The 25,373-nt window shown below is 66.4% G+C and overlaps 2 protein-coding genes across 3 annotated transcripts; one reads left to right on the top strand and one right to left on the bottom strand.

The window, feature by feature from the left end:
* The first annotated feature begins 1,045 nt into the window (after positions 1–1,045).
* On the top strand, positions 1,046–10,335 carry RASAL1 (RAS protein activator like 1). Of its 2 annotated transcripts, XM_030285624.4 has the most exons (21): positions 1,047–1,615; positions 2,808–2,864; positions 2,953–3,066; positions 3,160–3,221; positions 3,301–3,430; positions 4,113–4,194; positions 4,325–4,462; positions 4,675–4,763; positions 4,863–4,980; positions 5,063–5,216; positions 5,373–5,437; positions 5,518–5,630; positions 5,778–5,970; positions 6,070–6,207; positions 7,310–7,442; positions 7,576–7,757; positions 8,224–8,361; positions 8,755–8,890; positions 8,972–9,071; positions 9,635–9,699; positions 10,105–10,335. In XM_030285624.4, the coding sequence occupies exons 1-21, from the start codon at positions 1,065–1,067 to the stop codon at positions 10,314–10,316; spliced, it is 2,970 nt and encodes a 989-aa protein (XP_030141484.4). In that variant the 5' UTR covers positions 1,047–1,064; the 3' UTR covers positions 10,317–10,335. The 2 variants fall into 2 exon arrangements, with proteins under 2 accessions (XP_030141482.4, XP_030141484.4); XM_030285622.4 differs by having other exon boundaries at positions 1,046–1,615; positions 8,755–9,071.
* DTX1 (deltex E3 ubiquitin ligase 1) lies at positions 10,292–22,336 on the bottom strand. Its single transcript, XM_030285625.4, has 10 exons — positions 22,194–22,336; positions 20,138–20,937; positions 14,645–15,290; positions 13,086–13,147; positions 12,803–12,964; positions 12,599–12,660; positions 12,358–12,516; positions 12,092–12,253; positions 11,924–12,013; positions 10,292–10,874 (listed from the first exon to the last, which is right to left on the bottom strand). Exons 2-10 carry the CDS (start codon positions 20,394–20,396, stop codon positions 10,650–10,652), a joined length of 1,827 nt encoding a protein of 608 aa, XP_030141485.4. The 5' UTR covers positions 20,397–20,937; positions 22,194–22,336; the 3' UTR covers positions 10,292–10,649.
* Positions 22,337–25,373: the final 3,037 nt, after the last annotated feature.

The following is a 25,373-nucleotide window of genomic DNA, read 5'->3' as shown; positions in this document are numbered from 1 at the left end:
GTCAGTGACACCCTCAGAGAGCGGCACCCACACCGGGACCTGTCCCGGCAGTGACACCCTCAGAGCCCCACACCGGGACATGTCCCGGCAGTGACACCCTCAGAGACCCACACCGGGACATGTCCCGGCAGTGACAGTGCCATTCCCCCCCCACAGGACCCACACAGAGACACCCCCTGGCAGTGACAGCCCCCCAGGACCCACAGGGTGACACTCTCCGCAGTGATGCCCCTCTGGGGGACCCAGCACCTTCAGAGTGACACCCCCACCAGTGCCATCCCCTCCCAGGACACCTCTTGGCAGTGACAGCCCCCCAGGACCCACATCGTGACACTTCCCAGCAGTGATCCCCTTCTCGGGGACCCCCTCAGAGTGACACCCCCACCAGTGACATCACCCACCGAGACCCACATGGGGACACCCCTTGTCAGTGACAGCCCCCCAGGACCCACAGGGTGACACTCCCTGCAGTGATGCCCCTCTGGGGAACCCAGCACCCTCAGAGTGACACCCCCACCAGTGTGGGGTGTGTCACCTCCCCCTTCAGCACCCACACGGGGAACCCCGGCAGTGACACCCCCAGGACCCAGGACTTGCTGGATGACTCCCCCCATTCAGCAGCCCCTAAAAGATCAGCACCCCCATATTCATCCCCTCATTGAGCCCCCCTTTAGCAGCACCCCGATCACCCCGTGCCCATCATTCCCCCAAGAACAAGAACCCCATCATCAGCCCCCCAAGAAGCAGCACCCCTCTTTTGCGCCCCTCCATCACCCCCTGGGTGGTGCCCACCCTGACAATGCCAGCCGCGAGTCACGGCAGGAGACAGCTGCCCAGCACCCCGAATTCTGCAGCCCCCCAAGCCCCCCTATGCCTCACCCGGGCAGGGATGCCCCCCTCGCCCCTCTGGCTCAGGGTCCCTGTGCAGCGAGGCCGGGGTGCAGGGAGCTATGGGGTGGGGGTGCTGCACCCACAGACACCCCAAGACCTGCTGGAGTCCCCCCGGCTGGGCTCAGCGTGTCCCTCTGAGGGCTGGGGTCACCCGGCGTCCCCTTGGGGGTCCCATGCACCTCCTTCCTCCCCTTATCCCCGAGTCACCCATTCCCCCCTCTACCTTGGCGCTTTGGGGTCCAGACCGAGCCCCCCACCCTGGGGGCCACGCACCCCTTGTGCCCCTCAGCACAGGTGCCACCGCTCTGCCGTGCCCCGTGCCTCAGTTTCCCTCCTCTAGGACGGACGATGGCTTTGCTCTCTGGTCGCTGGCCCGCGGAGGGACCCCCACGGTGGGCACGGTGCCACCTCAGCCGCGCTCGCCCTCCTCCCCGTGCCAGCCTGGCACAGGTGGGAGCGAAGCGGCAGCAAAAACAACCGAGAAGAGGAAAGAGGAAGAAACCGCCGTGAGAAGCGGCGGCGGCGGCGGAGGAGGAGGAGGAGGAGGAGGAGGAGGCCGGTGCTGGCAGCCCCGCCGGTGCTTTGTGGGGGCTCAGGGCACCCCCGGGCACCCATCGCAGCCCCCCAGGTGCCCACCCCGAAGTTCGAAGTTCGCCGGCATGGCCAAAACTACCTCGCTGCGCTGCCGGCTGCTGGAGGGGAAGGACCTGCCCGCCAAGGACGTGTGAGTGGCTCGGGGGGCTCAGGGCCCCCCATCTCCCCAGACCCACCGCGGGAGATGTGGCGGGGGGGGGTGCTGGGTGCTCTGCCCTTCCTGGGCGTTCTCTCCGTGCAGCTTTGGGGATCGCTGCTTGCATCCATTACCCCCAAAGTGGGGGTCTGGGGGGTGCAGGGACTGCCAGCCCCCCTTTAGTATCCCCCAGGGGCAGATGAGCCCCCCAACCCCTTTAACATCCCTTTCGTGCCCCCCAGCAGGGTGGGCACAGAGGATCCCCCCAAGCCTGGGGGTGACACTGGGGGGGCACAGCCCCTGCACCCCACCCCTTTTTGGGGGGTGGGGTGGTGAGCGGGGGGTGCAGGGTGACTCCCACACACTCCTGCCCCAAGGACACGTCCCAGCCGAGCTGGCAGTCCCGGGCACCTCCGGATATGCCAACTTGGCACCGCCGGCCGCTCCCAGGGCCGGGCACTCGGGATCGGTGCCGTGTCCCTGCCTCAGGTTCCGCCCCCGGGGGGGGTGTCCCACTGCGGGGGTCTGGGCAGAGCGTCCATCTGCACACTGATGGGGTGCTCAGTGCCGCTCCCAGCGCCCCCAAACCCAGCTTGGGGCTGTCATGGGGCTGCACAGGGGGTCGGGGCGAGCTGCTCCCACTTCCTGCCCCGTGGCAGGGACAGAGACTGGGGTCACCTCCCTCATCCATCTCGGAGTCCCAATCCTTGTGAAAGCACCTCCTGGAGGTTTGGGGCTCCAGCAGCGCCCCAGGGCTGGCACCCCTCGGTGCTGCTCCAGCTGCCATCATCCAGCAGAAAGGGCTTTGCAGGGAGCGGGTGGATGGTCCCTGGATCTGTCCCCATCCCTCCATCCTGTTCTCCCGGTGGAAGGGGCCACAGCGGTGTCACCCTGGCACCGTGGGTTGTCACAGAGACTCGGGTGGGCTGTGCTGCTGGCAGACAGGGTACCCGCGGGTGGGTGGCACAGGGATGCATGGCAATGCCTCGGGGGGACCCACAGCAGGTCCCTCAGCTCAAGGGGAAAAGGGGATGTCCCCATCCCGGGGTCAGCTGCAGGGCCGGGCTGAGACTGGGCAGCTCGCCTCACCCCCGGGGCTGGTGCCTCGCTGGTGGGGTTTGAGGCCCCCCAGGATGGGGGATTCCCGAGTGGGGGCTGACCCTGGGCACCTCCATCCCCTGCCCAGGTCCGGCTCCAGCGATCCCTACTGCGTGGTCAAGGTGGACAACGAGGTGGTGGCCAGGTACAGGGACACTGTCCCACACGGGGAGGGGACACGCAGGAGTGGGGGATCCTCCCTGGGGGCACAGCCACCTCTGCCATCCCAACAGGACAGCCACGGTGTGGAAGAGCCTGAACCCTTTTTGGGGTGAGGAAATCACACTGCTTCTGCCCCGTGGATTCAACAACCTCACTATCTACGTGCTGGATGAAGACACCATTGGGTAGGGGGACAACATGGTCAGGGTGGGCACTGGGGACCCCCCCGAGGGGTGGCAGGTCCCCAGCAGTGTCCTGCTGTGTCTGTTCCCTCACAGGCAGGACGATGTCATTGGCAAGGTCTCGCTCAGCCACCAGCAGATCTCGGCCGAGCCGCGGGGTGAGGGGGGGCACAGTGGGGTGGGGGACAGCGGGACCCCTCCTGGCACCCTGGGGTGCCCACGCTGTCCCCTCGGCAGGCATTGACAGCTGGCTCAGCCTGGCACCTGTGAGCCCCGACCAGGAGGTGCAGGGCGAGATCCACCTGGAGCTGCGAGTCCCCGAGTGGGGCCACCCGCGGGTGCTGCGCTGCCACCTCATCGAGGCCAGGTTGGGGGCTGGCAGATCCGGGGGGCTGCCACCACCACGGTGGCGGGAGGGAGGAGAGGAGGGCATGGGGACAGTGGTGCCACGGGGTTCATCCTCCCCTTTCCATACTCAGAAGGATCCTCAGTGCGTCAGGTTGGGGACATCAGTGGTGCCAACCCACGTGTGACGACGCCGTGGGGGCTCAGTGGGAAATGTGCTGCCATCCCTGCTTGGGGACAGGGGCACAGGAGCGCCAGGGTTTGTCCCCAGCAGAATGATTGGCTCCCACACCGTGTTTTTGCCCTTTAGCTTCAAAATTTGGGGAAACTGAGGCACTGCCCAGGCTTTCCATGTGGATTTGGGGGTGCAGATGTGTGTGCAAGGCGTGTGAGCACACGCGTGACACACGCACAGAGCTGCCAGATGGAGCAGCCAGCAGAGGCAGCATCCCGCTGCCATGGCAACCAAAGCGGCTACCAAGGCAACGGGATGGCCATGGGGACAGGGTGGCCATGGGGACAGCCAGGAGGGACGGCAGCGTCCCCACTGGGGACTGCAGGAGGAAGGGCTCCCCTGGAAATGGGGACACCATCTTCCCTGAGCCCCCTGGTCCCTGCCGGCTGCCCCATATGCCCAGGCGAGCTGGCACAAAGTGGGGACGTGATGGTGGGGACAAACCCTGCTGACCCCCATGTCCCCACAGGGACCTGGCCCCCCGGGACCCCTCGGGCACCTCGGACCCCTTTGGCCGGGTGTCGTGCTGCGGGCACACGTTGGAGACAGCCGTGAGTCGCTGCTGGGTGCTGGGTGTGGCACCCGCTGCCCGACTGGCCCAGGAGGTTCAGACACCCTCGGGCACCCTCGGGCACCCTCGGGCACCTCGTCCCCTCGGCCACCCGTCCCGGTGTCCGGCAGGTGATGAAGAAAACCCGGTTCCCGCACTGGGATGAGGTGCTGGAGTTCGAGCTGCCGGAAGGGGAGCTGGGAGAGGCTGTGCTCAGTGTGGAGGTTTGGGACTGGGACATCGTGGGCAAGAACGACTTCCTGGGCCGGGTGAGGACCTCGGGGCACACCCGAACGGGGCAGGGACCTGGGGGCACCTCTGCACCCCCTGTGTGGGGTCTGGGTGACCTCAGGTTAGGACCCACCAGGATGGGGCAGTGCCACATGCAGACCCTGCACGTCCCGGGCTGTCCCCCAAGGGAGGTGCAGCACAGGGGACTGGCACATGTCCCCCCCATCCAGACCCTGCCTCTGTCCCCCAGGTCGAGTTCTTCTTGGACACCCTCTGCCCAGGCCCCACCAGGGGCTGGTTCCAGCTCCTGCCCTTCCCCAGCGCCACCGAGGACCACAGGTGAGTGCAGGCAGAGGGGACAGATGGCTGTGACCAGGGCAGCACGAGGTGACCCCCGTGGAGGACACAGGAGCCATGTGAACCCCTGTGTCATTGCAGGGGACAGCTGGGTGCCCTGAGGCTGACAGTGAAGCTGCTGGAGGACACGGTCCTGCCGCCCCACCACTACCAGCCCCTCATCCAGCTCCTCACCGAGCCCGTCCTCTGCCCGGCCCAGGTGGGTGCTGGGGCTGCGACGAACTTTGGGGTGACCACCCCAGTGCTGAGGCCCCACTGTGCCCACCCTGCCCTCCCCACAGTCCCCCGAGGGCACAGCCCTAGCTGTCCTGGAGGAGGTGACCTCAGGGGAGAGCCGGCAGGACGTGGCCACCAAGTTGGTGAAGATCTTCTTGGGCCAAGGGCTGGCTGTGCCCCTCCTGGACTACCTCACCACCCGAGAGCTGGCCAGGACCAGTAAGTGCCCAGGGCCACCCCAAGAAACCCCAAGCCAGAGTGAGCACACCGAGGAAGAGGCAGGAAAGATGCCACATGTCCCTGGGGTTGGGCACACCAGGGACAGCTGGGACGTCACCCTGTGCCCACCTTGCCACGGCCTCTGTGCCCTTCCAGCTGATCCCAACACCCTGTTCCGCTCCAACTCGCTGGCCTCCAAATGCGTGGAGCAGTTCATGAAGGTGAGCACGGGCAGGGACACCTCCATGGTGTCCCAGCAGGGCGTGTGGGGACAAGGACAGTGCCTTCCCACCCCTTGCAGCTGGTGGGGCTGCCCTACCTGCACGAGGTCCTGAAGCCGGTGGTGAGCCGCATCTTTGAGGAGAAGAAATACGTGGAGCTGGACCCCAGCAAGATGGAGCTGAGCTGGGGCAGGTGGGCACAGGTGGATGTCTGGGAGGGGCACAGGACACCTGGCACGTCCCCGTGTCCCCCCTAGTGCTGCTGAGCCCATGGGTCTCTTTTGGCCAGCTCAGTGTCCCCGTTCCCGGTGTCCCTGACCCAGAGGTGTCCCTGTCACAGGAGGATCTCCTTCAAGGGGTCCCTGTCGCAGGCGCAGGTGCGGGAGAGCAGCCTGCAGCTGCTGAAGGGCTACCTGGGGGACATCGTGGATGCCATCGTGGGCTCGGTGGACAAGTGTCCCCTCCCCATGAGGGTGGCCTTCAAGCAGCTCCGCAGGCGGGTGGAGGAGCGATTCCCCTTGGCACAGCACGAGGTGGGGCCCACGCGGGGCTGGGGGTCTGCACAGCTCCAGGACCACCAGCCCAAGCTCTGAGCTGTCCCTGTCCCCACCCCTGCCCCTGTCCCCATCCAGGAGGTCCGGTACTTCTCCATCAGTGGGTTCCTCTTCCTTCGCTTCTTCGCTCCCGCTGTCCTCACCCCGAAGCTCTTCGGGCTCTGGGAGCAGCACGCCGAGCCCGGCACCGGCCGCACGCTGCTGCTGCTCGCCAAGGTGGGGACAGCTGGGGACACCGGGGAGGGGGGGACAGCCTGGGGACACCGGGGAGGGATGGGGGGACCTTGGAGAGGGATGGGGACACCGGGGAGGGGTGGGGGGACCTTGGAGAGGGATGGGGACACCAGGGAGGGGTGGAGACCTTGGAGAGGGATGGGGACACCAGGGAGGGGTGGGGGGAGCTTGGAGAGGGATGGGGACACCAGGGAGGGGTGGAGACCTTGGAGAGGGATGGGGACACCAGGGAGGGGTGGGGGGACCTTGGAGAGGGATGGGGACACCAGGGAGGGATGGGGGGACCTTGGAGAGGGATGGGGACACCGGGGAAGGGTGAGGACCCTTGGGAAGGGATGGGGACACCAGGGAGGGATGGGGGGACCCTGGAGAGGGATGGGGACACCGGGGAGGGGTGGGGACCCTTGGGGTGGGGACCCTTGGGAAGGGATGGGGACACCGGGGAGGGGTGGGTGGAGCTTGGAGAGGGCAGGGGACCTTGGAGAGGAGATGAGAACCTTTGGAGAGGGATGGGGACCTTGGGGAGGGGATGAGAATCTTTGGAGAGGGATGGGGACCTTGGGGAGGGGATGAGAACCTTTGGAGAGGGATGGGGACCTTGGGGTGGGTGAGGGACCTGCAGAGGGATGGGGCCCACTGGGAGAGAAAAGGATTGTGAGGAGGGCTGGAGAGCCCAGGGAGGGTTTGGGACTCCAGAGAGAAACCCCAGACAGGACAGAGAGTTCTGTGAGGGACGTGGACCCTGCGGAGAGATGGGAACCCACAAGGAATGGGGAGGTCAGAAAGGCAGGGCACCCTGGGGAGGGACAGAAACCCTGGGGAATGACAGGGACCCCAAGCAGGACAGAGCCATTCCTGCCCCTGTGCCACACACCACGAGCTGGTTCCTTCCTGTGCCACTTGAGGCCAGTCCTGCTCGTCCCCAGGCCGTGCCACCACAAGCTGGGCACAGCACAGGGGCAGAATTTGGGTCCCATCACCCCTCCAGCTGCTCCACGTTTCCCACCCCTGAGCCCTCGGGGGTTCGGGGGGGGGTCACAGCAGAAGGGCCACAGCAGCGTGTCCCCTTCCCTGCATGGCACAGGCTCTGCAGACCATCGGGAACCTGGGGCTGCAGCTGGGGCAGGCCAAGGAGCCGTGGCTGGCCCCGCTGAACGCCATCCTCCTGCCCAGTGTCACCCGGGTCCGGCCCTTCCTGGATGCCCTGGTCACCGTGGGTGAGCGGCACAGAGGGCAGGGAGGGGACACTGCTGGTGCCGGGTCGGTGGCATCACCCTGCTGTGGCCAGGGGCACCTCGGGCTGTGGGAGATGGTGGCATTTGGGGTGACACCGCTCCCTCCCTGTCACAGCCGCAGCGGACGAGGTGCCAGTGCCACGGGGACAGTGCCAACCCTCGGCCACCATCAAGGAGGGTCCCCTGCACACCTGCCCAGAGGGGAGGGTGACACTGCTGCCCCGCTTTGCCTTCAAGAAGAGGCACTTCAGGCTCAGCACCCAGGCCCTGGCCTATGCCAAGGTGCCCCAGGGGCAGGTGGGTGCTGCCATGGACCCCCACCCTGTGCTGGGTGCCCAGGGGTGTGGGGAAGGACGTGGGCACATCTTTTGGGCTGTTTGGGGGTGCCCAGGTGTGCTGCTGCATCCCTGTGCCTGCACGGGGGTTGGGGATACAGGTGTGGGCACAGATTTTGGGGTGTTTTGGGGTTTCCAGGTGAGCTGCTCCATCCCAGTGGAGTGAGTGGAGGATAAGGGTGTGGGTGCAGATGTTTTGGGGTGTTTGGGGTTCCCCAGGTTCTCCATGGATATGGGTAATGGATATGGACATAGGCACAGATTTTGGGGGGTTTTGGGGTATCCAGGTACAGCACTCCATGCCAGGGGAACGGGTGGGGGATGTGGATGTGGGTGCAGATGTTTTGGGGTGTTCCCCAGGTTTTCCATGGATATGGCTAATGGATATGGACACGGGTACAGATCTGGGGGTGTCTGGGGCTCCGCAGGTGCTCGGCTCCATCCCAGTGGAGCAGATCCGGGCAGTGGAGCAGGTGGACAAGGGCACCTTCCAGCACCCCCACATCCTGCAGGTGGTGGCACAGGATGGCACCGGGCAGCTCCACACCACCTACCTCCAGTGCAAGGTGGGTGACCCCACCCTGCCCCAGCACCCCAAAAACCCCAGGAACCCCCCACCATAGCACCCTGGGACCCCCCCCCCCCCCCCAGCACCCACCACGGGACAATGGGAATGGTCCCAAATCCAGCTGTACCCGGGCACTGTGTACTGGGAGCACTGGGAGCACTGAGGTCAAGGGGCTAACTGGGTGTACTGGGGAAGTTGGGGTGTCCTACTCTGGCTGTGCTGGGGTCACTGGGGTCACTGGGGTCACTGGGGTATCCTGCAGCCCCATCTCCCCTCACTTCCTACTGCCACTCCTGTCCCCCAGCCCTGGTGCCCATCCCTTCCTCCTCCCCCCTCCCCCCCGGCCCTGGCAGTGCCCTGGGGGGTGCCCCTGTCCCCGCTGTCCCCGCAGAGCGCCCCGGAGCTGTGGCAGTGGCTGTGGGCGCTGCGCAGGGCCACCAGCGCCAACCGCGACATGCTGCCCGCCTGTCACCGCGGCACCTTCCGCGCCGGCCGCTGGACCTGCTGCCTGCAGCCCACGCGTGCCGGTAGGACCGGGGGTCCCCTGGGCCCGGGGTGCCCGCGAGGGGGGTGTCGTGTCGCCGTGTCCCCACTGCTGTCGTTGGCAGTGCCCGGGTGCAGCCGTACCCACGGCGCGGTGGCGCTGGGGGAGTGGAGCCACCTTGGGGACCCCGCGGTGGCAGCGCAGAGCCTCTACGGGCACCTGCGGTGAGCCCGGGGCACAGGGGGGGCACCTGTGGGTGCTGGTGGGCAGGGTGGGGAGGTGCTGAGGGTCCCTGTCCCACGGGCTGGCGGGGATTGGGGGTCCTGAGGGTGAATATGGGGGCCTGAGGGTCCTTTAGGGGTGGGGGGCAGGGTGGCAGCATGTGGAGTTGGGGGTCACAGGGTCCTTTGGGTGCTGACAGGCATGGTGGGACCCTGCTGGGGGTCCCTTCCTGCAGGGTGGCGGTGACCAGGGCTCCAGAGGATGGCACAGGGGGCATTTAGGTGCTGGAGGGCAGGGGGGTGTCCTGAGGGTCCGTGTCCCCCAGAACGGTGGGAGCTGGGGGTCCCGGGGTCCTTTGGGTGCTGGAGGGCAGAATGGGAGTGTCCTGAGGGTCCGTGTCCCCCAGAACGGTGGGAGCTGGGGGTCCCGGGGTCCTTTGGGTGCTGGAGGGCAGAATGGGGGTGTCCTGAGGGTCCGTGTCCCCCAGAACAGTGGGAGCTGGGGGTCCCGGGGTCCTTTGGGTGCTGGAGGGCAGGGGGGTGTCCTGAGGGTCCCTGTCCCGCAGGGCAGCGCTGGCCGGGGGTCCCGTGGGCAGCGCGGTGGCCGGGCCCCCCTGCCCGGGCCAGGCAGGTATGGGGAGCCCCGCGGGGCACGGGGGGCATGGGGACCCAGGGGTGGGGCTGGCACACGCAGGGAGCGCCCACAGACCCCTGAGGGCACCACGGGGCACTGCTCTGGCTCCCTCCACGCGGGGACAGCAGATACACGCGGACAGGGGACACGGGGACACGGGGACACGGGTGGGGCACGGGGTGGGATGTGATGGGACGGGGGGATCAGGAGGTGTAGGGAGGGATGTGGGGCTGGGGGGACACCACGGGTGGGTGTCGGGGGTGGATGTGGGGCTGTGGGAGGACAATGCCCGCGGGTGGGTGCCGGGGGACTGGGACTGGTATGGGGGTGGGGAGCGCGGGTGGGTGCCACAGGTGGGTGCCACAGGTGGGTGCCAGGCACTGACCCCACCCTGGGGTGCAGCGGGGCTCGCTGGGGACAGGCTGCAGGAGGTGCTGCGAGACCTGGACATCGCCCACGACGCCTTCACCCACCGCGACGAGACCCCAGAGCCAGCCCCAAGTCCCCTCCCCGCCCCGAGACCCCCGGCACCCCCCAGGCCGCCCCCCTCAGCCCAGGCCGGGGCCGCAGAGGGGACGCGGGGCCAGCAGCCCGGCACGGGGTGTATTCTGTAACACGGACATGTACACGGCACCGGCTGTGCGCGGCTCCCTGGGGCAGCGGCGGGCGACACGGGCGACACGGGTGGCACGGGTGGCACGGGTGGCACGGGTGGCACAGACGCGCAAAGAGGCCACGGGTAGAAAAAGACCACGACGCTATCGCCACGAGAGCGGGGCGAGCCGGGACGGGACGGGGCGACAGACGGACAGACAGACAGACGCACACGGGGACACGCGGTGGGTGGCACCGGGTGGCCCGGGACGGGGGACGAGCCCGCCGGGCGGGGCTGCGCTGAAGCGGCGCGGGCGGCGGTGGCACGGCCGGGCCAGGGGAGCCCTGAGCCCTCAGTCCTTCAGGGTGGCCTCGGACACGCCCTGGGCCAGCAGCTCGGCCAGGACGTTGTCCAGGTAGTTGGGGTCGGGGTAGCCGTGCCCCGTCAGGTTGGAGCCGAACTCGGTCTTGTGGTGGATCTCGTTCCACACCACCGTGTCCGACTCGCCCGTGGTGTTGGAGGTGCCGATGGTGAAGATGAGCCGCCGGTCCCAGGCCACGATCAGCAGCTTCAGCACCTGCGGCAGGCACGGCCATGGCTGCCCACCCGGCACCCCGCCCAGCCTGGCATGGATCGGCACAGCCACAGCCCCCCCGGCTGGGATTCAGCCCCAGCACGGTGCCCACAGGATGCCACCCTTCCCTGTGGTACCCCCACCCCATCCCAGTGCAGCTGCAGCCTCCCCATCCCATCCCATCCCATAGATCCTATCCCATCCCATCCCATCCCATCCCATCCCATCCCATCCCATCCCATCCCATCCCATAGATCCCACCCCATCCCATAGATCCCATCCCATCCCATCCCATCCCATAGATCCTATCCCATCCCATCCCATCCCATCCCATCCCATCCCATCCCATCCCATCCCATCCCATCCCATCCCATCCCATCCCATCCCATCCCATCCCATCCCATCCCATCCCATCCCATCCCATCCCATCCCATCCCATCCCATCCCATAGATCCCATCCCATAGATCCCATCCCATCCCATCCCATAGATCCCATCCCATAGATCCCATCACATCCCATCCCATCCCATAGATGCCATCCCATAGATCCCATCCCATAGATCCCATCCCATAGATCCCATCCCATAGATCCCATAGATCCCATAGATCAGATCCCATCCCATCCCATAGATCCCATCCCATCCCATCCCATCCCACAGATCCCATCCCATAGATCCCATCCCACAGATCCCATCCCATAGATCCCATCCCACAGATCCCATCCCATCGATCCCATCCCACAGATCCCATCCCATCCCATCCCATAGATCCCATCACATCCCATAGATCCCATCCCACAGATCCCATCGCATCGATCCCATCCCATAGATCCCACAGATCCCACAGATCCCATCCCATCCCATCCAATCCCATCCCATCCCACAGATCCCATAGATCCCACAGATCCCACAGATCCCACAGATCCCACAGATCCCACAGATCCCACAGATCCCATCCCATCCCATCCCATCCCATCCCATCCCATCCCATCCCATCCCATCCCATCCCATAGATCCCATCCCATCGATCCCACCCCACCCCACCGGTCTCACCTTCCTGCCCTTCTCGTTGTCGGGCAGGTAGCAGTGCCGTGGGAAGCCTCGGGCCGTGAATTTCTTCCCGGGATTGGGATGCTCCGGGCCCTGGGTGGGTGTGGGGACAGGGGCTGAGTGGGGGGACACGGGGCGGGGTCTCCAGCCTGCAGAGGGGTCCTCCCTCACCTGGATGCCGGTGGGGATGTCGTAGACGATCCGGATGGTTTTGGAGTCGGTGTATCCCGGCAGGGAGTGGGGGATGAGGTGGAACTCCATCTTCCCGGGGGGCTGTGTGCCCGTCTTCTCCCCGTAGATGGCCTTACAGGTGGGGCACTGCAGGCTGCCGTCCTGGGGGCACCGCGGGGGCCTCAGGGCTGGCACCCACCAGGGACCCCCCAGCACCCACCAGCACCTCCCCAGCACCCCCCTGCAGGCACCCGGGGTGCCCTGACCTTGTTGCCGTTGTTGTACATGGCGAGCAGGCACAGGAGGTGGTACATGTGCCCGCACTTGCCCAGTTTGCCCACCAGCTCCGCCTTGATGCCCCTGGGGCTCAGCACGCCCTCGTAGCCGGAGGAGGTGACCAGCCGCTCCATGCAGATGGTGCAGTCCTGCCGGGAGCGGGATCAGCGTCCGGGGGGAGTGAGGGGTCACCCCCGGGGCTCTGCCCGACCCCCCGAGCCCCCCACTCACCTCATCCGGGGGGTTCTTCACCTTCTGGATGTAGCGGCGCACCACGTCCTCGGGGGTCTTACCTGAGGGGAACGTCACAACCCCCCTGTCACCGCACGGGGACACCCTGCCACCCCCTGCCAGCATGAAGGGACACGCGTGTGTCCCTCCGTGTGTCCCCCCCACCCCGTCCCTGGCCCCGCTGGGACATTGGTGGCTCCTTACTCTTCTTGAGCTGCTTCTTTTTGGTTTTCCTGCAGATGCCGCTGACGCCGGGGACAGGTTTGATGTCGCTCTTGCTGACGGGCGGGGGGTGCAGGATGGGTTTGGGGGCGCGGGTCAGGCACACGGGCAGCCCGGCGGCGCACATGAGGATCCCGGTCATGCCTGCACCGGGAGAGCGTCTGTCTGTCCGTCTGTCTGTCCATCCGTCCGTCCTTCCCACCCCCGCCACCCTCCCGCGCTGTCACCCCGCGGTGACACCCAGCGCTGGCCGGAGCCCCCTTACCTGCGAGGGCGGGATGGACGGGCCCGGTGCCGTTCAGGTTCTTCACCGGCAGCGCTGGGACCCTGCACGGACACGGGAGAGCAAGGGGCTCAGCCAGGCTGGCAGGGCTGCCACTGTCCCCTCCCCGCATGGCATGGCCCCAGAGCAGCAGCATCCCCACAGGACACAGGGCAGTGTCCCCTGGGGGCTGCTGGCACTGTCCCCAGGTACTGTCCTGTCCATGGGACACAGGGCAGTGTCCCCTGGGGGCTGCTGGCACTGTCCCCAAGCAGTGTCCTCCCCACAGGACACAGGGCAGTGTCCCCTGGGGGCTGCTGGCACTGTCCCCAAGCAGTGTCCTCCCCACAGGACACAGGGCAGTGTCCCCTGGGGGCTGCTAGCGCTGTCCCCAGGCACTGTCCTGTCCATGGGACACAGGGCAGTGTCCCCTGGGGGCTGCTGGCACTGTCCCCAGGCACTGTCCTCCTCACAGGACACAGGGTAAGGTGTCCCCTGGGGGCTGCTGGCACTGTCCCCAGGCACTGTCCTGTCCATGGGACACAGGGCAGTGTCCCCTGGGGGCTGCTGGCACTGTCCCCAGGCAGTGTCCTCCCCACAGGACACAGGGTAAGGTGTTCCCTGGGGGCTGCTGGCACTGTCCCCAGGCACTGTCCTCCCCACGGGACACAGGGTAAGGTGTCCCCTCACCAGCTTGGAGGGCTGCTGTCCCATCCCAGGGGACAGTCACCCAGTGCCACCTGTCCATCTCTGGGCACTCAATGGCACTGGTGGCATCACATCCTCCTCGACCCAGGGTGGTGGCCTTGTCAGGGCATCCTGACAGTGACACCCATGTCCCACACCCCCGCGGGGACGTGCCACCACTCGTGTGCTCCCCAGAGACCGTCACCCCGCAGGGGCTGCCAGCAGCAGGTGGCACGGGTGGCACCGTGCCCAGGGCAGCGTGCGGGGCAGGGACTGGTGTGTCAGGGACAGGGCTGGAAGGGGACGTGTCCGTAGGGGTGACAGCCCCGAGGGGGCACCAGGCCACCCCACCACGGGGTACAGCCCTGGAGATGTGGGTGCCAGGACAGGGACACCCACCAGGACACAGTCCCAGGGGTCTGCTCGCCCAGCTGGACCCCCCTGGTGGATCATCCCCACCACGGAAGGGACACCACACCGGGGCTGTGGTCCCTCCCCTCAGCTGTGCCCTCCCAGGGATCTGCTGGTGGCACCATCAGGAGCTGGGTCTTGGGGAATGTTGGCCTTGGGGACACCATTCCCATGGGACCGGGCACTCCATGTGCTCCAGCTGGCATAGATAGCGTGGCACAGCCTGGCACGGCATGGCACGGATCACCACATCCCCTCTGCAGGGATCCAAGCACCACCAGGCCCTCCCAGTTGTCCCTCCCACCACCCCGGTGGGGACCCCAGGCTGGAGGTGACAGAGCACCACAAGAGCTGAGGCTGCTTGCAAGGTGACGAGCCACCCCCATCACCCCCTTTACCCCTCCGTGTGCCCACCCCTGCATCCCCCAGCTCGGTGACACCCCGCTTGTCCCCACCCCGCTTACCCAGGGGGGACAGCGGCCCTGGCGCCCAGTCCAGCCCCGCGCTGCGTGCCGGGCCGGTTGAGGTTGTTGAGGCCGGGCACGCCCTGCCCGGGGCCGAACCCCGCTCCGGCCACCCGCAGCCCCTCGCCCTTGGCCGCGCTCCCCGCCACCAGCGCCGCTGTCCCCGTCCCCGGCGGCCACAGCGCTGCCCCGGCGAAGGTGCTGCTCTGGCGGACGGCGCCCGGGTAGAGTTTGCGGCGCTGGGACGCCAGGATGGCGTTGGAGGCGGCGCGGGTGCTGTTGACCAGCAGGCACTGGGGGCACGAGCAGGGGGTGCCCGTGCTGGCGCCCACCGGCCAGGACTGGGATTTGGGGATGGAGCCCATGGTGAGGGGGTAGGCCAGGTCCATGCGGCGCCGCAGCCGCCGCTTGCGCTGCGTCTGCCGGTTCATTTGGGACATGCTGCTGAAGTAGATGAGGTAGCAGAAGCCCAGGGAGGAGAGGTCCAGCCAGGGGTGCTGCTTCTCGTAGGCGTTCTGGATGGTGATGCAGATGTCCATGTCGTAGGGAGTCCAGGAGTTGTTGTCGTTCTCCCACTCCCACACGATTCCCTTCCCCGGCGCTGAGGAGGGGTCGTAGAAGTTCCTCCGCACGGGGCGCATGGTCCCTGGGGACACAGAGACACGGGGTGACACCGGCGGGGTCACCCACACCTTCAGACACCCCTGTGTCCCCCTTCCAGCCCGGCATCCCGCAGCAACTGGGCTACGGAGGCGCTTTGGGGTGCGGCAGCCCATGAAAATCCCCAAAAGTGCTTCCCCGGGGATGGATCCAGCCCTCAACCCGCATTGGTGAGGGTGGCTCGGGGTGCAGCCCTGGGCATCACCCTCCTGGATGTCCTGGGAAGGGCGATGCTGCTCGGCCAATGTGGGAAACGGATTTGTAGAGAATTCTCCAAGGTGAGAATTCAAAATTCGGAGAGAATTCTCTCAACCCTTTGCATGAGACTGAAAATAGAATACAAGTTTTTAAAAACACCTCTCATTTACCCCATCTCTGGGCCAGAAAAGGGCACAACCCAACAAATCCTTGTGCTTTTCCCAGCTTTTTTCCATCCCTCTGCTCCAAGCCCTTCCCCACCCTCCCCTCCCCGTGGCCATGCCGGGCCAGGGGAAGCATTTCCCGGTCAGGAGAGGTTTCCTGACAGCCGCTGGCTCTGGCAGTGACACAGCCAGGGACTGTCCCCGGCCCAATCCCGGCCCCTCGCCGCTTTTTTGGGATGCAGCTGGATCCTGCATCCCCTCGGGAGCTCCGCAGGGCGGGGGAAGCATCGCAGCGCTCTCCTCGAGTGCCCCCCCGCCACGGGGCCTGTCTATCCCCTGGCCGGCAGCGTTTGCCCAGCTCGATTAACGGCGCTAATTAGCGGTCATTAATCATCGGCCGCATCAGGCGGCAGAGCCGGGCCCCAGCTGCCGCCCGGTGCTGAGGCAGCTCCGCCGGGGAGCGGGAGGGGAGCGGGAGGGGAGCGGGGGGACCTGCAGCCGTCCCCGCCCGCACCCCAAATCCCGCTGCTGGCTCCGGGCTACCCACCCCCTCCGAGCCCCTGCCCGCTGCCGTCCCCCTTCCCTACATCCCGGTCCCAAATCCCACCTCAGCTCCCGGCCCTGCATCCATGTCCCAAATCCTGCTGCTCACGCTGGTCCAAATCCCACATCCCGCCCATAAACACATCCCGGTCCTTGCAAATGCATCCCACGTCACCTGCCCCTCACATCCCCACCCCAAATCCCACACCCCGCCCATAAACACATCCCGGTCCTTGTAAATGCATCCTACATCCCCTGCCCCTCACATCCCCATCCCAAATCCCACATCCCCACCCCAAATCCCACATCCCCATCCCAAATCCCACATCCCACTCACATCCCCATCCCAAATCCCACATCCCCATCCCAAATCCCACATCCCCTGCCCCTCACATCCCCATCCCAAATCCCACATCCCGCCCATAAACACATCCCGGTCCTTGCAAATGCATCCCACGTCCCCTGCCCCTCACATCCCCATCCCAAATCCCACATCCCCATCCCAAAACCCACATCCCCATCCCAAATCCCACATCCCCATCCCAAATCCCACACCCCCATCCCAAATCCCACATCCCCATCCCAAATCCCACATCCCCATCCCAAATCCCACATCCCCTGCCCCTCACATCCCCATCCCAAATCCCACATCCCCATCCCAAATCCCAGATCCCCACCCCAAATCCCACATCCACTGCCTCTCACACCCCCATCCCAAATCCCACATCCCCTGCCCCTCACATCCCCATCCCAAATCCCACAAAATGCCCCTCACATCCCCATCCCCCAGAGGATGAAGGACCAGCCCGCTGCCCTTGGCACACACAGCTTGCAGTCCCCAAGGGCCACCAGCTGTCCCCAGCCCCTGCCCCCTGTGCCAGCCGTGCCAGAGCCACAGGGCCAGGCCGGTGTCCCCAGGGCCACGGGGAGGGGCCGCCCGTCCCCGCTCTCGGAACGGGGTCACCTCGTTCCGCTTGTCACTGGTTTCTCTGTCCCCAGGCACCGCGTGGGCCAAGCCCCCTGAGCCCCCAACCTCCTGCCAACCTTCCCCGTGTCCCCATGTCACAGGAGCACCCTCAGCTCAGGGGACCCTCTTGTCCCCAGCACCACGAGCCTCCAAACCCGGCCTCACCCCTGGGAGGAGATGACGGACAGGGATGGACACAGGGATGGGGCACACGGGGACCACAGTGCTGAGGACATGGCTGCGTCCCCTGCCTGACACCCCTGGGGACAGGAGATCCTTCTCTCGGCATCCCTGTCCCCAAGTCCTGCTGGCACAGGGACTGTGGTGCCCAGGCACATCCAGGCAAGAGTCGTTTTGTCACCCCAAATGCATTCGTGGCCCCACAAGTCCCCAAGGAACACCCAGCACGGTGACCATGGCACGTGGTGCCAGCTGCTGTCAGGGATGGGTCTTGGCCAAAGCTGGCAGGAGGTGGCATGGGGACAGCCAGGGTGTCCCGGTGGCTCCCGCAGCCCTGAGTCAGCGCGGACCCTCCGGGTCGTGCTGCTGTCCTCGCTGACTCAGGGCTGCAGGTGCCAAGCTGCCCTTTGCCAAGTCCGTGACCGGCTGGAGATGGATTCAGAGCCAGGCTGGGTGGCAGAGGCAGGTGGCACGTCCCTGCTCCGGTCCCCATCTGAGTCCCCAGCCCACGGCAGGAGCCACATCCCCGCTCGGGGTCATTTGGCACCACTGGGGACTGGGGGTGGTGGCATCAGTGGCCAGGCAGAGGTGCCACAGCCATGGGGGTCCTGCTGTGGGGTGTCCCCAGGCAAGTCCAGGGGGTGTCACCCGAGGTGTGGCACGTCCCCTGCCTGGCCTGGAGCGGATCCTGCCCTGGGCAGGGATGCAGGGATGGGCAGGAATGCACCCAGAACGGCGCATTCCCGCAGCACAGCCAGCACGTGCTGCTTTAGTGGGTCACACTGCGACGGGGACACGTTTAATGGGGTCTGGGCTGGGTCCCAGGGTGGCATCAGCCCTGATTTCCCACAGCATGCATGGCCTGGATGCGCTGCTGCAGCACCGAGCGGCACCGCTGCCACCATCCCAGTGCCCAGCGCTGCTCCCAGTGCCCAAACTGGGGCCTCCCCCTGCCCAAACTGGGGCCTCCCAGTGCCCAAACTGGGGCCTCCCAGTGCCCAAACTGGGGCCTCCCACTGCCCAAACTGGGGCCTCCCACTGCCCAAACTGGGGCCTCCCAGTGCCCAAACTGGGGCCTCCCCCTGCCCAAACTGGGGCCTCCCACTGCCCAAACTGGGGCCTCCTACTGCCCAAACTGGGGCCTCCCGCTGCCCGGGGCGTGGAGCAGCTCGGAGGGGACACTGAGGGGACAGTGGGATAATGGGACACAGCACAGCAGGACAGAGGGATGGACAGAGGGATGGACAGAGGGATGGAGGGATGGACAGAGGGATGGAGGGATACAGGAGTAGATGGGGGGGATACAGGAATGAAGGGATGGACAAGTAGAGAAGGAAGGAAGGAAGGAAGGAAGGAAGGAAGGAAGGAAGGAAGGAAGGAAGGAAGGAAGGAAGGAAGGAAGGAAGGAAGGAAGGAAGGAAGGAAGGAAGGAAGGAAGGAAGGAAGGAAGGAAGGAAGGAAGGAAGGAAGGAAGGAAGGAAGGAAGGAAGGAAGGAAGGAAGGAAGGAAGGAAGGAAGGAAGGAAATAATGGATGAATAAGTAGAGATTCACTGAATAAGGAGAAAGGGGAAGATGGATGATGGATGGATGGATGGATGGATGGATGGATGGATGATGGATGGATGGATGGATGGATGGATGGATGGATGGATGGATGGATGATGGATGGATGGATGGATGGATGATGGATGGATGGATGGATGATGGATGGATGGATGATGGATGGATGGATGGATGGATGGATGGATGGATGGATGGATGATGGATGGATGATGGATGGATGGATGGATGGAGGGATGGATGGATGGATGGATGGATGGATGGATGGATGGATGGATGGAGGGATGGATGGATGGAGGGATGATGGATGGATGATGGATGGATGGATGGATGGATGGATGGATGGATGGATGGATGATGGATGATGGATGATGGATGATGGATGATGGATGATGGATGATGGATGATGGATGGATGATGGATGGATGATGGATGGATGGATGGATGGAGGGATGGATGGATGGATGGATGGATGGATGGATGGATGGATGGAGGGATGGATGGATGGAGGGATGATGGATGGATGATGGATGGATGGATGGATGGATGGATGGATGGATGGATGGATGATGGATGGATGATGGATGGATGGATGGATGGATGGATGGATGGAGGGATGATGGATGGATGATGGATGGATGATGGATGGATGGATGGATGATGGATGGATGGATGGATGGATGGATGGATGGATGGATGATGGATGGATGATGGATGGATGGATGATGGATGGATGGATGGATGGATGGATGATGGATGGATGATGGATGGATGGATGATGGATGGATGGATGATGGATGGATGGATGATGGATGGATGATGGATGGATGATGGATGGATGATGGATGGATGATGGATGGATCCATGGATGGATGGTGAATGGAATGACAAACAGACCTGCAGTGACAGATTAATGAATGGATCAAAGGACAGACACAGGGACTGGGGAGGGATGAAGGGATGGGTGGCAGGATGGAGGGATGGAGGGATGGAAGGATGGATGGAAATATGGCAGGATGGAAGGATAGAGGGAGGGAGGGATGTACCCGTGGTTGGAAGGATGGATGGGTGGATGGATGGATGGATGTATGATGGATGGATGGATGGATGGAGAGAGAGGGGGAGTGAAGGCTGTGTGGGCGGCTAGCTGCACGGACGGACGGACAGATGGAAGGACAGACGGGCGGCTGGATGCTCCTGGCTGGATGCCAACCCCTTACCCGTGTCCTGCCGGAACTGATGCATGGACTGGAGGTCAATGACGTAGGGCGCCAGCTGGACATCGACCTGTCCCAGCACCACGCTGCCACGGGCGTCCTCCTTCAGCACGTTCTCGATGTGGTGGCACACGGCGGCCGAGTAGGGCCGCCAGCGCCCGTGCTCGTTCAGCCACTCCCACACCACCACTCGGGCCACGTTTTGGGGGGGGAACCCCAGGCCCCCCGAGGCCAGCATGGCCCCCGAGCCCTGCCGTGCCATGCCCGGGGGACAGCGGCTCAGCCCCGCGCCGTCCCCCGCCACGGGGGCGCGGGGGTCACCCGGGGGTCCCCCAAATCCTCCTGCCGGCGGCGGGCGGCTGCGGGCCCCGGAGCTCAGCGGAGCCGGCGCTGCGGGGCTCTGCAGAGGCGGGTGCTGCCGGCCAGGTCCCCGCGGTCCCCGAGCCGCCCGGTGCCGCTCCCCCGGGGCCGCCGCGCGGGGCCGGGGCCATCCATCACCCGGCACGTCTTCCCCGGCTCTTCCTCCTCCCGCCGGTGCTGCCGGCAGCGCTCGGGCTCCAAAAAGCCCAAAAAGCCACCAGGACCTCGCAGACTGCGTCGGATGGAGGATGGCGGTGTGCTGTGAACGGTGATGGGGACACACGAGTCACCGTGCTGTCCCCCAGACGCCCACTCCTCCTCTTCCTCCTCGTGTCCTGCCGCTCTGCCCACGTCCTCGCTGTCCCCACGGCTGTCCCCACGGCTGTCCCCACGGCTGTCCCCGCCGCCCGGCGCGTCACCGGTGGCAAGTGAGGGGGTGTCACCTGCAAAACAGGCCACGGCGCGGGTCACCCCGGGTGCCGCCGGGCGGGTGGCAGCTGAGGGAGCGTTCCCATCGCCCCGCCGAGCCGGAGGGCAGCGAGGCCGCGGTGCCCGCAGCCCTGGCAGCGTGGGCTGCTCGCCAACCCGGCCGGCTGCTGGCCTCCAGCATGACAGAGGGGACAAAGGGGACAGGGGGGGACGGGCCACCCTGCTGACGGCCCTGGGGGGCTGCCGGGGGTCTCAGGAGCACGGGAAGCCTCATCGCTCCCCGCGCCGGGGCTCTGGGTGCCGGGGAGCCCGCGGGCCCTGGATCCCGCTCCAGCCGCCGCTGATTTATGATCTGCACTGCAGGCATCGGGCTGGGGGCGATCCCGGCCCCCCGCTGCCCCCGATCCCACCCACGGCAGCCCCCGGCCCTCGAAAGGGGGGGTTCGCTGCAGGAACGGGCGGCAGACAGAGGGACAGCCACGGCCGGGCGCACACAGACACACCGCCACGGAGAGACACGGGCACACGCGCTGGCACACGCGCAGCCGGTGACACGGACAGACAGCGGCACCGACAGGGGCGCACGGACGGCCGCGGGGAGCCACAGGGCAGCACAACAACCCCCCCGCGGCCACACGCGCGGCCACCCGCTCCGCCCGGCCGTGCACACACGCACCGCGCACCCCACTCGCGTGTGCGCCCGCCCCGCGCCCGCCGTGACCCCGAGCACCGCGGAGGGGGGGACCCTCACCCCAGCCCTGAGACCCCCGGGACGCCGCCAACGACCCCCGGGGCCAACAGCCCCCCAAAGCGGGGCCTGGCTGCTCTTTCTGGAGCGGGGGGGTTGAAAGACCAGGCCTGGCCCCCGTGCGCGGTGCCCCCCCCCGCCGCACGGCAGCCCCCCGGTGCGGGGTCCCCCGCCGGCGGCCGGTCCCCCGCCATGCACGGCAGCCCCCGGGCCGCCGGTGCACGGCCCCCCGGCTCACGGTATCCCCGAGCGCGGCGGGCTCTCCCCGCTCGGTGCCTGTTGTGTGCCCCCCCGGCGCACGGTCCCCGCGCTGCACGGCAGCCCCCATCCCTCCGCCGCACGGTCCCCCCGAGGCACGGCGGCCCCGCCACCCTCCCGGTGCCTCGTTCCCCCACCCCGGTGCCCGGTTCTCAGCGATGCACGGCACCCCCCAGCCCGCCGGTGCCTGGTCCCGCCGCCCCCCGAGCCGCCCCCCCGCCCGCCATGGCCGCCGCCGCCCCAACCGCGGCCCCCGCCCGTTACCTCCGGCGGCCGCGGCCGCACCGGGACCCGCGGCCGCTCCGGGAGCGGCGGCGGCGGCGGCGGGCGCGGGGCCGGGCGGCGGCAGCGCTCAGCCAGCGCCAGGCAGCCACCGACACCGGCACCGGCGGCGCGCACGGCCGCGGGCACCCGAGCCGGGAACGCGCGCCGGGAACGCGCGGCGGGGAGCGGGGGCGCGCACGGGGGAGCGGGCACCGGCACCGGGATCGGGAATAGGCACGGGAGAGCGGGCACCGGCACCGGGATCGGGAATATGCACGGGGGAGCGGGCATCGGCACCGGGATCGGGATATGCACGGGAAAGCGGCCATCGGCACCGGCATCGGGAATACCCACGGGGGAGCGGGCACCGGCACCGGGATCGGGAATAGGCACGGGAAAGCGGGCACCGGCACCGGGATCGGGAATAGGCACGGGGGAGCGGGCATCGGCACCGGGATCGGGAATACCCACGGGAAAGAGGGCATCGGCACCGGAGGCGCACATCGGGACTGGGGTCACGGTCGGGGGAGCCGGGACACGCAGCGGGGACACGCACCGGGACCGGTGTCTGCACCGGGGACACGCACGGGAGTGGGGCACCCACACCCAGGCCGGGCACTCACACCGGGGACACGTGTGGGGACACCCCTGGGACACGTAGGGGACCAGGATCTGCAGCGGGGATCTGTTCTGGGTGTGGGCACCCACAGTGGGGACACAGCAGGAGCAGGGACACGCGTGGGGGAGCAGGGACACACACTGGGGACCCGGCATCTGCACTGGGGCCAGGCACCCCCACTGGGGACACACACTGGGTGTCCCCATGGGGAGTTGTCCCCCAGGTGTGTCACCCTGCTTGAGGGGACACTTTGTCCCCCCCTTAGGACAGGCGTTTCCCACAGCCTCGTGGGGAAACTGAGGCGCATGAGGTGTCAGGAGGCCCTGAGCCACAAAGGCACCCCAATATCTGTCACCTTCAGCCCAAGGGCTTGTGGCACTGCCTGCCAAGGGACAGAGCTGAGGACAGATCTGGGGATGGGAGCTGTCACTCTGGCTGAGACCATGAAGGGACAGACCTGGAGGCAGGGGAGTTGTCAGGGCTGTGCCCGTGGCAGGACAGATTTGGGGACAGGGGCATTGATTCTGGGGTTGTACCCGTGGAAAGACATTTGGGGACAGACCTGGGGACAGGAGAGCTGTCACTCTGGTTGTGCCCATGGAGGGACAGATTTGGGGACAGAGTTGGGTGGGGTTGGGCTGGGGGCCAGGCAGTGATGGCCGTGGTGGCCTCGGGCACATGGGGTGTCCCGGCAGAGCGATGTCAGGCATGGGGACACCCACTCGTCCCCCTTCCTGTCCCCACGGTGGGGGACTCGCTCCCTGCCAGCCCACACGGGCAGAGGGGCCACCCACTGCCACCGGGGCAGTGAGCTGTGCCCGGGTGTTGTGCTGGGCTGGCACGGGGCAGGGACACGGGGACATGGGGACATGGAGATGGGGACACAGAGATGGGATGGGGACACAGAGATGGGATGGGGTCACGGAGATGGGATGGGGACACAGAGATGGGGACATGGAGATGGGATGGGGACATGGAGATGATGGGATGGGGACACAGAGATGGGATGGGAGCAGGGAGATGGGATGGGGACAAAGAGGTGGGATAGGGACACAGAGATGGGATGGGGACACAGAGATGGGATGGGGACACAGAGATGGGATGGGGACACGGAGATGGGATGGGGACACAGAGTTCGGATGGGGACACGGAGATGGGATGGGGACACGGAGATGGGATGGGGATGGGATGGGGACACGGAGACAGGACCGCGATCCGAATTGGGGTGGGGACATAGCGTGGGGACAGAGCTGGCTCATGCCGTGGGGACATGGCAGGGACATAGGGACAAATCCAGGGCAGGGCCATGCCATGGGGACCTGGAGCCAGAGTAGGGACACGGAGCTGGGACTTGATAAAGGGACGTGAAACTGTGATGGGAACACAGAGGTGGGACAGGGCCGTGCCACAGGGACCTGAAGTCCCCACAAGGAGGTCTGCAGAGGCTCAAGCCATCAGATGGGTGAACCCAGGGCCGGGTGGGTGTCATTTAGGGCCTTGGGGACAAGAGCCTGTGCAGCTGAGGCTGGGCCCTACATCGCTGTGGGGACACACACGTGCAAAGCCCCTGTCCCCACGCAGGGCCCCGGGCGCTGCCGCAGCCGTGTTTAGTCTGAGCAGGAGCGTGGGTGACCTTCGGCTAAACAGCACCGGGGCCCACCTCATGGACACCCTGCAGGGCTGGGGGGCACCCAAGGGGCACCCATGGGTCCCTGGGGGGAGGTGCCACGCTGGGTCCTCCTGTGTGCCCACCGCGGGTGACTGGGGCAGGGTGGGGGATGCGCCGGGGATACCCCCACCCACAGCCCACAGAGGACAAGGTGGGGGGTCCCGGGGTGCTGCCACTGCAGGGATGTGTCCCCAGACAGACAGATGGATGGACAGACGGACGGACAGTCTGCAGGGACCCCCGGCAGGGACCGCACACACACACACACACACACGCACACACACACATGCACACACACGCGGTCTCCTTGCACGCCCCGACACGGGGACCACACACACGCACACACACACATGGCAGAGGCAGCTGGAAGCACAGCAGGAGACAGACAGACAGACGGACGGACAAAGAGGCAGACAGACAGACAGACAGACAGGCAGGAGGGTGGGTGGTGGGTGAGCACACGCCCGGGCCGTGCACACACACGCAGGCACAAACACGCCTGGGCGTGCACACGCGTGTGTGAATCCACAGGCACACACACACACGTGGATTCTGTGTGTGTAAAAGCGTGTTAAGCAATGGACAAACGCGAATTTTGTGCGCACACGCGTGTGTAAATCCACGCGCAAGCACAAGGATGCACACGCAGGCTCCTGCACACGCGTGTGTCCCCAATCCCTCCCACGGGGACCGGTGTCCCCCAGCCCCGCGTGGCGCCCCCTCCCCAAGCTGAGCCTTCCCCTGCCCCCCTTCCTGCCCCCCCCGGGGCCGGTTTGCCCCCCGGGCTCCCACACCGCCGCCGTTCCCCGTGCCCGCCCCTGTGCCGGCGGGACCCCAGTGCCGGCGGGGCGGAAGGCGGGGGGGCAGGCGGGGGGTCCCTCCTCCATCCCTC

The sequence above is a fragment of the Taeniopygia guttata genome, chromosome 15 (genome assembly GCF_048771995.1).
Source record: "Taeniopygia guttata chromosome 15, bTaeGut7.mat, whole genome shotgun sequence".
NCBI lineage: Eukaryota > Metazoa > Chordata > Aves > Passeriformes > Estrildidae > Taeniopygia > Taeniopygia guttata.
This window is presented reverse-complemented; position numbering and strand designations above follow the sequence as displayed.

Coding starts and splice junctions, on each gene's coding strand:
- RASAL1 (XM_030285622.4), top strand. CDS start 1,065: ATGCACCTCCTTCCTCCCCTTATCCCCGAGTCACCCATTCCCCCCTCT. Junction 2,865..2,952: donor GACAACGAGGTGGTGGCCAG/GTACAGGGACAC, acceptor CCATCCCAACAG/GACAGCCACGGTGTGGAAGA. Junction 9,700..10,104: donor CCCCTGCCCGGGCCAGGCAG/GTATGGGGAGCC, acceptor CCTGGGGTGCAG/CGGGGCTCGCTGGGGACAGG.
- DTX1 (XM_030285625.4), bottom strand. CDS start 20,396: ATGGCACGGCAGGGCTCGGGGGCCATGCTGGCCTCGGGGGGCCTGGGG. Junction 12,965..13,085: donor CGTCCATCCCGCCCTCGCAG/GTAAGGGGGCTC, acceptor CTCCCGGTGCAG/GCATGACCGGGATCCTCATG. Junction 12,517..12,598: donor TGAAGAACCCCCCGGATGAG/GTGAGTGGGGGG, acceptor CGCTCCCGGCAG/GACTGCACCATCTGCATGGA.